Source organism: Neovison vison, chromosome 8 (genome assembly GCF_020171115.1).
Source record: "Neovison vison isolate M4711 chromosome 8, ASM_NN_V1, whole genome shotgun sequence".
In the NCBI taxonomy this organism is placed as follows: Eukaryota; Metazoa; Chordata; class Mammalia; order Carnivora; family Mustelidae; genus Neogale; species Neogale vison.
Genome location: NC_058098.1, coordinates 29,992,184 through 30,003,132, shown reverse-complemented (window position 1 = coordinate 30,003,132; position 10,949 = coordinate 29,992,184). Strand labels below are relative to the sequence as shown.

Sequence of the window (10,949 nt, the reverse complement as noted above, 5' to 3'; positions counted from 1 at the left end):
CAGCGGGGAGGAGGGGTGGGCGCGGAGGGCGGGGAGGCGGCGCCGGGCGTCCCCGCGCTTCCCGCGAGATCCCGCTCCGCCCGCTCCGCCCCGCTCGCCGCGCTCCCTGCTCCCCGCGCCGCGGCACTTCCTGCCTTCCGCGCCCGCGCCGCCCGCCCTCGCCCGCGCCCGTCGCCTGCCGCCCGCCGCCCGGCGCCGCGCCCGCCGGCGCCCCCGAAGGTGCCCCCGGCCCGGCCGGGTCGCCGCCCCGCCCGCCGCTCCGCGAGCCGCTTTGTCTCGGGCGGGGCGCGCGGGAGAGGCCGCCAGGTGCCCCCCGCCGCGGGCCCGGGCCCCCCGCCCCGGGGCGGCGGCGGTGGCGCCGGGCCCCGGGGCGGGGGGCGCGCCGGGATGGGCCCCAAGCGGCGGCAGCTGACGTTCCGGGAGAAGTCGCGGATCATCCAGGAGGTGGAGGAGAACCCGGACCTGCGCAAGGGCGAGATCGCGCGGCGCTTCAACATCCCGCCGTCCACGCTGAGCACCATCCTGAAGAACAAGCGCGCCATCCTGGCGTCGGAGCGCAAGTACGGTGTGGCCTCCACCTGCCGCAAAACCAACAAGCTGTCCCCCTACGACAAGCTCGAGGGCTTGCTCATCGCCTGGTTCCAGCAGATCCGCGCCGCTGGCCTACCCGTCAAGGGCATCATCCTCAAGGAGAAGGCGCTGCGTATAGCCGAGGAGCTGGGCATGGACGACTTCACCGCCTCCAACGGTTGGCTGGACCGCTTCCGCCGGCGCCACGGAGTGGTGTCCTGCAGCGGTGTGGCCCGCGCCCGGTCACGCAGTGCCGCCCCCCGGCCCCCAGCGGCTCCCGCCAGCCCGCCTGCGGTGCCCTCGGAGGGCAGCGGCGGGGGTTCGACGGGCTGGCGCGCTCGGGAGGAGCAGCCGCCGTCGGTGGCCGAGGGCTACGCCTCCCAGGACGTGTTCAGCGCCATCGAGACGAGTCTGTGGTACGACTTCCTCCCTGACCAGGCTGCGGGGCTATGCGGCAGCGATGGACGGGCGCGCAGGGCCACCCAGCGCCTCAGTGTCCTGCTGTGCGCCAACGCAGACGGCAGCGAGAAGCTGCCCCCACTCGTGGCCGGCAAGTCGGCCAAGCCCCGCGCAGGCCAAGCCGGCCTGCCCTGCGACTACACCGCTAACTCCAAGGGTGGTGTCACCACCCAGGCCCTGGCCAAGTACCTGAAGGCCCTGGACACTCGCATGGCCGCAGAATCTCGCCGAGTCCTGCTGCTGGCAGGCCGCCTGGCTGCCCAGTCCCTGGATACCTCGGGCCTGCGACACGTACAGCTGGCCTTTTTCCCTCCGGGCACGGTGCAGCCGCTGGAGCGGGGAGTGGTCCAACAGGTGAAGGGCCACTACCGCCAGGCTATGCTACTCAAGGCCATGGCCGCGCTAGAGGGCCAGGATCGCTCAGGCCTGCAGCTAGGTTTGATGGAGGCCCTGCACTTTGTGGCTGCCGCCTGGCAGGCAGTGGAGCCCTCGGACATAGCTGCCTGCTTCCGGGAGGCTGGCTTCGGGGGTGGCCCAAATGCCACCATCACCACTGCCCTCAAGAGTGAGGGGGAGGAAGAGGAGGAGGAGGAAGAGGAGGAAGAAGAAGAGGAGGAAGAGGAGGAGGAGGGTGAAGGGGAGGAGGAGGAAGAGGAAGAAGAAGGCGAGGAGGAGGAAGGGGGGGAAGGAGAGGAGTTGGGGGAGGAAGAGGAGGTGGAAGAGGAGGGTGATGTGGATGACAGTGATGAGGAGGAGGAGGAGGAGGAGGAAGAGAGCTCCTCTGAGGGGCTGGAGGCTGAGGACTGGGCCCAGGGGGTAGTGGAAGCCGGTGGCAGCTTCGGGGGCTACAGTGCCCAAGAGGAGGCCCAGTGCCCTACCCTCCATTTTTTGGAGGGTGAAGAGGACTCTGAGTCTGACAGTGAGGAAGAGGAAGAAGATGAGGATGATGAGGAGGATGAAGATGATGAAGATGATGAGGAGGATGGTGATGAGGTGCCTGTGCCCAGCTTTGGGGAAGCCATGGCCTACTTCGCTATGGTCAAGAGGTACCTGACTTCCTTCCCCATTGACGACCGAGTGCAGAGCCACATCCTTCACTTGGAACATGATCTGGTCCATGTGACCAGGAAGAACCACGCCAGGCAGGCGGGAGTTCGGGGTCTTGGACATCAAAGCTGAGCCACTGGGCCTAGTCGTGCCCGACCCGGATGTGGCAGCACCAGCCCAGGGCAGAGGACTCTCCTGGCAGTCGCTGTGGGTGGAGCCAGAGTGGGGAGCTCCAGATTCTTTAGTGATGTTCCTCGGGCCCTGTGACGGGCCCAGCCACCTCGGTAGTGCCCAGGGCTGGGGTCAGCCTCACTGCCTGCTTATTGCCTCTTTCTCAGAGTCCTCCTTCCTCCCCATTTGCCCCCCGGGCTTGGGGGACCAGGTGGGGAGCTGTCCGGTGCTACCACACCGTGCCATCCGTGGACTAGGCCCCAGGAGCAGCCAGGGGTGGGCCCTGGAAGCTCCCGGCCGGAGAGTGCCTCTCCCCTCTGCCGTCCACACCAGGTCTTTGGTGGGGGGGACCCCAAAGCCATTCTGGGAAGGGCTCCAGAGGAAGGTCCAGCCTAGGCCCCCACAAGGCTGGCAGCCCCCTACCCCTGCCCCTGGGCCGCCTTGAGAAGCACAGTCTAACTCACTGCAGGCTCCTGAGCCTGCCGCTGCCTGCTTCCCCATCTTCCCAATCCCTTTCTCTGGCCCAGTCCAGGTTACTTTGGCACTTGGTTTTCTTTCCAGATTGGAGATTCCCAAGAGGCCCTTCAGGGGAGTGATAGTGGGCACTTCCTGTGGGTAGCTGCAGGCCCCATGCCTCTCCTCCCTCTGGCAGGGCCCTATCCTGGGCAGGGGGCCTGGGGCTGGGCCCATAGTCCAGCCATCCAGCTACTCCTTTCCCAGTCTGAATTCAATAAATCCGTCCACTCCCCTTTTGTGGGGGTGAACGTTTTAACAGCCAAGGGTGCATCCTTCATGGTCTGGGCTTGCGTCTGTCTTGGGAACACGTCCTTTCTTGGTTCCTTGTGGTCCTTTTTCTGGTGGGACATGGAACCAAGTGTTGAGAGGGTAGCCACAACTCAAGTCCTGACTGGGGCAAGGGGCCACCTCCATATCTAAATGTTATGTAGACTTGGGGAGGAAGGGATCTTTAGTGTACCTGTTTGGGTTTGAGGAAAGCTGGGCCTTGCACTGCTTTGGGGTTAGAAGTTGGGGTCAGTTGGCTAGGAGAGGAGGGAGGGAGCCAACTATCCCTGTTGGACAAAGTTAAACTGGGAACTAGGCCTGTTAAGCCCATTAAAGAAGGTCCTTGCAGGAGTGGGCCCAGAGGACAGAGCAAAAGGGGTGCTGGGGCAACTTCTGTGGTCCAGGTTAGAGTCTGGAGGGACATACAGAGCATCCCTTGGTCTACCTTTAATGCCTTAAGAGGGAGCCCTTTAGACCTCAGTGATTAGCATCTCCAAGCCTGGTGGCCATCCTGGGGACAGTGGCAGGAGGAAGATAAAATTCCTGGGACAGACTGCACCCCTAAGAGGCTGGGGGCACCCCAGTCCAAAGGTGAAGCCTGGTGTCTCTGCTGATCCTACCTCTTTTCTCCTGTCATGGCCCAGTCCCTCCCTCATTGAGGCCCTCAGGCCCCATGGTTCCAGCCAGGGGGAGGCCTGGGCCTGAGGAGGCAGCTCAGCTCTGGGCCCCAAACCGGTTTTCCCACCTCCACTGGGGCTGGCACGTTGCTGCTGTGGTTCCCTCCCCACCACTTCCTTTCAGTTCTTCCTCTCTCCACCCTGGAATGTTAAGGGGGGGTATATCTAAGTCCTCTTTTGTCCCCTCCCTGCCCTGGGTGTGGTCTCTTCTAGAAAGGCAAGGCCACTATGTATGACTTTAAATCAAAAAGGTAGAATGACAATTCCACACTTGGCCTTCCAGACTTCTGGCACTCAGATTTCCCCTGTAGTCCTTGAGGACAACGAAACTAAAGGACTAAGGGACTGCAAAACGTAGTTGGGATTCCCCTTACCATCATTCCTCCACCCCCATCTGAGCTGTGGAGGAGGAAACCAGAAGGTCTTAAAGGAAGCCCAGCGGCCCCCCCCACCCCCGGCCTGCTCCAGAGTAAGGGGAGCAGGAGCAGTAGTCTTCTCCCTGTTCAACATGGCCCCTCCCTCAAATACCAAGGCAAATCATTTCCGTTTGTCTCCTCTTCTGCTGGAACTTAGGTCATCTCATTAATGATAGCACCAACTGATGTTAATAGGGCCCTTGCTGTGTGCCAGGTGCTGTGCTAAGCATTTTCAATGCTCACAAATCCCTATGAGGTAGGTAAAACCATGTGAAAACAGGCACAGAAAGGTCCAGTAATGTGGCCAAAGCTACACTGCTAGTCTTTGGTGGAAGCAAGCTTCTCTGGCTGATCCTAGAAGTGCCTCTTTTCCTGCTACTCTGTGTCCCTTCGCTAAGGAAGGACCCATTTCCCTAACCCTGTTAAAAACAGTGCTCTTTTGAAATGGAACTGGCTACTAAATCCATTTCTAACTCATGGAAGATAGCTCTCGGAAGGAGGTGAGGGGCTGTGGAAGTGTCTACTGGAGCTCTTGCAGCTTTTACTCCCATACCCCCAGTCCCCATACAAATGCAGATCTTCCATAAATACCCTTACCATTTTCCTCCCTATTACCCTGTTGGGACAAATAGGCGAGAACCATTCCCACTTCGCAAAAGGAGAAATAAGGATTAAGGAGTTAAATAACCTGCCCAAGACACTGGCCCTGAACCCTAGTATTCTCCCTGGGAATCTGGGGGACATACTATATGCCCTACCAGGACACTGCTGGGAAGGGCACTAGTGTTGATGGCCCTAATAGCACAGAGCTCTGAGGAGGGACCCAGCCAGGAGACACAGTCACACAGCCTATCACACAATCCAGCTGGGAAGCAGCAGATGATTAGCAGTGGACGCCCCAGTGAAGCTGACAAACATTGGGATGCTGCCTTCACTTGGGACTGATCACTGAAGGATGGGGAAGGGGAATCCCAGCCCTGGGGAGGCTGGTGCAGGGATACTGAGGGCCTGGTTGGCACTGACAGGTTTCAGGGTGGGCCAGTTTGGCTGATCAGGTGGCGCTTGGCGCAGATGCTGGGAAGACAACGCCACTTAATCGCCTTTTCAAAGCTGGGGTTTGGGAGTAAGTAGAGGGAGAAAACTACAACTCCCAGAAACCCCTGCTCCCCGCCCAGCCTGGGATAGTTGCTATGGTTTCAGAAAACAATATGGCTGCTCCCAGCTGGGAGAAGAGTCTTCGGGTTAGAGAGGCAGAGGCAGGTCTGGTCGCCGTCAGTGGCGAGAGAAGAGGCGCCTAAGGGATCGTGAAGTTGGGGCTGGACTCTGCACGGCTGGAACGGCCTGGCCTTGCCTTGCCGAGGGTGCCAATGGCGGGCAGCGTGGACGAGGAGGCGCTGCACCAGCTGTACCTGTGGGTAGACAACATCCCTCTGTCCCGGCCCAAGCGAAATCTCTCCAGGGACTTCAGTGACGGAGGTGTGCACCTCAGTATGTGTGCGCTCCTGTGTGTATGTCCCGTGTGCCCGTGTTTGTTGACACATTCTGTCCTGTACGTACATGTGTAAGGGGTCTGTATGCATGTCTCTGTGCTTCTGTGCGTGTGGGTATGTGTGTGTTGGGAGGTGCCTGACTACCTCTTAGAACTTTAATTGTGTATATGCTTGTGTGTTTCTGTGTGTGTCTGTGGGAATACGAATATGTGTGTATCCATATGTATGTCCCCTTGTTCTGTCCTTTATGCATGTGTGGCGGTGATGATAGTGTGTATCTAACTGTGTGAGTCTGTGACTCCCTCCTGACACCTTAATGAATAAGACGTGTATTTGTGTATGTTTTTGTGCTTCTTTGTGTGTGTACTTGTTCTTTGCTGTATTCCATATATCTGTCTTGTGGGAGTCTATGTTCATATGTTTGTTGATGGGTTCTGTCCTGTATGCAGGTAGGGGGTCTTGTGTGCATATGTGTTTCTTTGTGATTTTTAGGTGTCTGTGTGTCTAAGGGTGTCTCTTGAGATTTTAATGGCAGAAGTATGCATCTCTGGTACATTAGTGCCTATGTGACTTACTGTGCTTGTGTTTGTATGCTTGTGTGTGACTTTCTTGAACTTCAATGATGGAAATATGTATCTGTGTATGTGTTTGTGAATCTCTGTGTGTTGTATATGTGTGTGCTATATGTGGGCCTGTGTATGTATGGGCATGTGTGTGTCCTGTGTGTCTACACACTTTGTGCATATCTCTAGGGGGATCTTATCACATGTGTCTCCTTGTGTGAATCTGTGACTCTTTCCTGGGATTTTGGTGTTGGGAGTGTGTGCATGTTTCCATGTAAATGACTAGGATGGGATGCCAGGCTTCTGATGGGCTCTCCTGGAGACTCATTCTCTACTAGAGGACCAGAGACCCTAGTTTTCATATGCCTGAGCTGAGGGGAATGGGATGCCTCTCCTTTGGGGTATGCTGGAGGATGATTACTGATTTCTGGTCTTGCTTTCTTGAACCCCTTTCCCTCTCTTCCACCACCCCTGCCTCCCTATCATCCTTTCCCTTTCCACATCACCTCTTTGCTTGGCCCCACCACTCTGCAATCCATGATTCTCCCATCCCATCCACATCTTCTCACTACTCCTTTTCCCTTACCTCCTTACTCCCTTCCATGTCTGCTCCCATTCCCTCAGTCCTGGTCGCAGAAGTCATCAAGTTTTACTTCCCCAAGATGGTGGAGATGCACAATTATGTCCCTGCCAACTCTCTCCAACAGAAGCTCAGCAACTGGGGTCACCTAAACAGGTAGCAGAATGTCTGGTGCGCTACTGGAATCTCCATCCCCTACCCAGACCCCGGGATCCCAGGAAGGGCTGCCCTACCATGCCTCCTCCCATCCCCGACACACACCTCCCATGGTCTCCAACGCCCAGGCTGGGATTCTGTTTGTGGCAGAGTAGGGAGGGACAACGCAGTCAGGATCTGGTAACAAAACCAAGGGACTCCTTTATTGGGGAGGAGACAAGGAAAGGGGACACCAAGAATCGGGTTCATTCCCCCAGGGTTGCAACACTTCCTTCTACTCCACGCCCCTCAGTTCATTCCCTGGGGACTTAGTCCGCCATCCCTGTGTCTGTCTCCCAGGAAGGTGCTGAACAAACTGAACTTCTCCGTACCAGAGGATGTGATGCGCAAAATCGCCCAATGCGCGCCGGGCGTGGTGGAGTTAGTGCTCATTCCGCTGAGGCAGCGCCTGGAGGAGCGGCAGAGGCTCAGAAAGCAGCGCACGAGCTCCTTACAGGTGCCGCCCCATCCGAGTATCTTCCAGTCAGCAGGAAGCCCCGCCTTGCCGACAAATGTGGGAGAGGGTGTTTGGCAAACAGAGGCTGGCCTTGGGGACCACGGAAGAGACATGGGGCTCCTTGCGGATGAGCGAGCCTGAACTCACAGTAAACCCCCGGGGTGGGGGGTATTATTTCAGGAGCTGGCTCCCCAGGATGGCACTGGCTACATGGATGTGGGTAAAGTGGTCTTTACTTTTCTTCCCTCCCAGGAGCAGCTTTCTTTCTGGCCTACCTATGGGGGAGGGGAGGGAGAGAGAAGTCAGGAAAAAGGGACTCCAGCTCGACTAACTCCTCCACTTGCCTCTTCTCAGGTTTGTCCCAGAAGGCCCGAGGGGAAGGCGCCCCAGACCCCCAGGGAGGGGGGCAGGTCAGGTAAGAAAGTCGAGTTCCTATCTCACCAGGTCTGGTGATGCCCCAACGCAGCGCTGGCAGATAAGGGTGGGGACAGACTGTTCCTGGGAAGCAGGAACGGGGTTGGGGGGAGGGGATGGGGGAAGGAGAGTCTGGCCAAAGAGCATCAGAAGGGTAAGAGTGGGGCCCCAGCTCCAGGCCTCCGCTAAACTGGTTCCCACCTCAGGGGGGGCCGGCCGCCCGCGCCCCGGCCTCCGGGATATGGCCAGGCAGTGCAGGGCGGCGACCCAAGCTTCGTCCTCCAGATCGCTGAAAAAGAGCAGGAGTTGTTGGCCTCGCAGGAGACAGTGCAGGTGACGGTGACTGGGAAGGCGTGGGCGGTGGTGGGGCATTGGGTGCTTAGGGACTGCAATGGCGGGGACAGAGGGCAGCAGGTAGCTGACTTCACCTCTGTGCCTCGTGGCCTAGGTCCTGCAGATGAAGGTGAGGCGTTTGGAGCACTTGCTTCAGCTCAAGAACGTGCGCATCGACGACCTCTCCCGGCGACTCCAGCAGGCAGAGCGTAAGCAGCGGTGAGCCGTGGCCCCGGCCACGCTGGGATGACCCAGTACCGGCCAGAACCCAGACGCCGCGAACCGACGCACCCACCCACGCACCCACCGACCCACTGACTGACTGACCAATGGGCGGGCGGAGCCAGCAGCTCCAATGAGTCTCCTAGGGAGCCGGCGCGCCCCTCCCTTGGGATGGGGGCGAGTATGGGAGGGAGGGTCAGTGAGGCAGGCGCCTTCAGAGCAGAGCCCCTGGACTGAGCCACCTCCTTCCACTCCACCCGGGTCAGGAGAATGGACCTCTTTCCAGAACCCAGAAGCCACGTGCAGAGACCTCGCATGCTCCCCAAAGCAGTGCCCAGAACCTCGGGCTCCGCTTTGGTGCTCCCTGCTGTAGGCCTTGGGGGTCGGTGCCCCGGTTCGGTCCACACCCTTAGAAACAGGTCCCAGCCCAGCTCTGAAGACAGCGGCATCTCCATCCAGGCTAGCTATCTGTGCTCTGGGCTGGGGAGGAAGTTGCCCCAGGCAGCCAAGGGAGATCCTTGCCTCTCCTGGGAGCTCACCTGGGACCCAAGTCGAGGATGGAGAACACAGCAGATGGAGAAGAAGGGGTGAGGAATGGGTTCAGCCAGGAGTGGGGAAGACATGGACTGTGTCTGTCCCAATCACCCTCCCCTCCTGTGGGGGGACCTTTGAGAATGCTTGGAAGTTATGGGATCACATTACCCCCATTAAAGAAGTTGTGCTGTCTTTCCTGTGACCACCTTCTCTCTCTGCCCAGATTTCTTGCCCCTCTTAATGCTGTGTTCCACCATCACCACCACCCTTTTGAGTGAAAGAGCCTTGTAAGCCCAGAATGGGTCTCACCTTGTGGGCACCTGGACCCTGGGTGGCCACTGCCTGGAAGGTTGATGACAGACAGCACAGGGGTTAGATCTTGTGCACTTGAACAGCCTGACTTCTAACTCTGGCTTCAGACTGACCGCCAAACCCACCCTCACAGTATCTCCCAACACTGTCCAAACCCAAATCCAAGCTGAGTCTTCACATTCTCTCCAAATGTAACCACTCCCTCACCTCCAACCCTGACCATTTACGGACCCCCAAATCTATCCTCTGTATGACTCCCAGCCCCTTTCACAGACTGACCCCTAATTCTATGGTTCTATGGTTCTATGACTCTCAAACCTGACCAAGATGGTCTGGCCATGATGTGACCCTAAATCTAATAATTTACCAACTACTGGTAACATTCTGAGACCCCACGATTCTATTCCCACACTTATACTCAGCATATACCTAGGGGAAACTTAAGGTCTTGTGTTCTGTATTCTGTGACACCTGTATAGCAATGTTCATAGTGAAATTCTCTGTAATAGAAAATAATTGAAAAGAACTTGTATGAGTGTCTATCATATGTAAGAAGTTACCATAAACTTAGTGGCTTGAAAGGGCATACATGTATTATCTCATATCTTCTGTGGGTCAAGAGTCTAGGAGTGGCTGAGCTGGGTTCTCTGCTTCAGAATTTCTCCTAAGACTGCAACTGAAGTGTTAGCTAGAGCTGTGGTTTCATCTGAAGTCTTGATTGGGGAAGGATTCATTTCCAAGTTTACTTGGTTGTTGACAGGGTTCAGTTCCTTGTAAGCTGTTGGGCTGAAGGTTTCACTTTCTTGCTGGTTGTTGGGTGGTGCTGCCCTCCTTTCCTTCCCCTATGGTCATGTCCTGTGAGTATGCTAGCTTACTTCACCAAAGCCAACAAAGAAGAGAGTTAACAGAGTCTGCTAGCAAGATGGCAGTTACAGTCTTCTCTAATGTCATCATGGAAGTGACAGCTATCATACTTGTTGTATCCTATTTATTAGAAGTAAGTCATGAGCTCTAGGCCACCTTCAAGGGGAGAGGTACACGTCGGTGTGAATCCTAGGAGACAGGGATAATTGGGAGCCATTTTAGAAGCTGTCTACCACAAGGAGGAAAAAGCAATAAAAGGATAAAAGCTAGGACAGCAGTTACCTTTGAGAGGAAGCAGAGGGCAGAGATGCAAGAAGCATGCACATGAGTTATTTGTAATGTTTTAGTCCTTGGGCAGGTGGTGGATTTATAGGTGTTCATAGTGGGCTGTTTAGAGACAAGAAGGAGAGAGTGTCATGAACTAAGGAGTATGTGCAGTCCAATTCTGTTCACCTGAGTTCCTAAAATAATAAACATAAAAATTGAGAACCACTCCTGACCTTGATCTGAGCCTCTTCCCTGCACTCAGCTTAGTCTTAGGTTAACACTGTCTTCAGCATGATCTTCTACCTTCCCCAAATTAACCACCAGCCCTCACACATGTTGACCCCAGCTCTAGCACTATTATTCTGCTATAGTTTGTCTTGAGTCTCCAGAGTTTTGTTCTCTGAATCCATTGTTATGGAGCACACCTGTAGACTCCTGTGTGTGGAGCTGGTAGGAATGGTGTGTAGAGGGGCTTGGGGACCAGGAAGTGGGGTAGGGCATGGATCTGCCTGACAGGGAACAGTGGGCCCAGAATAAAGGTTTTGTGGCGGGAGTCACCCTCTCAAGAGTCTGCTAGCTCCCTCCATGGCAGAGG

At 56.6% G+C, this 10,949-nt stretch overlaps 2 protein-coding genes across 5 annotated transcripts; both read left to right on the top strand.

The window, feature by feature from the left end:
* Nucleotides 1-360: 360 nt before the first annotated feature.
* CENPB (centromere protein B) lies at nt 361-3,026 on the top strand. Its single transcript, XM_044263372.1, has one exon. It carries the CDS (start codon nt 388-390, stop codon nt 2,206-2,208), a length of 1,821 nt encoding a protein of 606 aa, XP_044119307.1. The 5' UTR covers nt 361-387; the 3' UTR covers nt 2,209-3,026.
* A 95-nt stretch (nt 3,027-3,121) lies between these two features.
* On the top strand, nt 3,122-10,580 carry SPEF1 (sperm flagellar 1). Of its 4 annotated transcripts, XM_044263376.1 has the most exons (7): nt 3,122-5,599; nt 6,801-6,912; nt 7,252-7,408; nt 7,589-7,628; nt 7,763-7,823; nt 8,029-8,155; nt 8,271-10,580. In XM_044263376.1, the coding sequence occupies exons 1-7, from the start codon at nt 5,491-5,493 to the stop codon at nt 8,376-8,378; spliced, it is 714 nt and encodes a 237-aa protein (XP_044119311.1). In that variant the 5' UTR covers nt 3,122-5,490; the 3' UTR covers nt 8,379-10,580. The 4 variants fall into 4 exon arrangements, with proteins under 4 accessions (XP_044119311.1, XP_044119308.1, XP_044119310.1 ...); XM_044263373.1 differs by lacking the exon at nt 3,122-5,599 and having other exon boundaries at nt 5,617-6,912; nt 8,108-8,155; XM_044263375.1 differs by lacking the exons at nt 3,122-5,599; nt 8,029-8,155 and having other exon boundaries at nt 5,617-6,912.
* The last annotated feature ends 369 nt before the right edge of the window (nt 10,581-10,949 follow it).

Bases quoted from the DNA above. Each gene is read 5' to 3' on its own strand.
- CENPB (XM_044263372.1), top strand. From the start codon at position 388: ATGGGCCCCAAGCGGCGGCAGCTGACGTTCCGGGAGAAGTCGCGGATC.
- SPEF1 (XM_044263376.1), top strand. From the start codon at position 5,491: ATGGCGGGCAGCGTGGACGAGGAGGCGCTGCACCAGCTGTACCTGTGG. The intron at 7,409-7,588 runs GTGCCGCCCCAT...GTATTATTTCAG, and splicing joins AGCGCACGAGCTCCTTACAG to GAGCTGGCTCCCCAGGATGG. The intron at 7,629-7,762 runs GTAAAGTGGTCT...GCCTCTTCTCAG, and splicing joins CACTGGCTACATGGATGTGG to GTTTGTCCCAGAAGGCCCGA.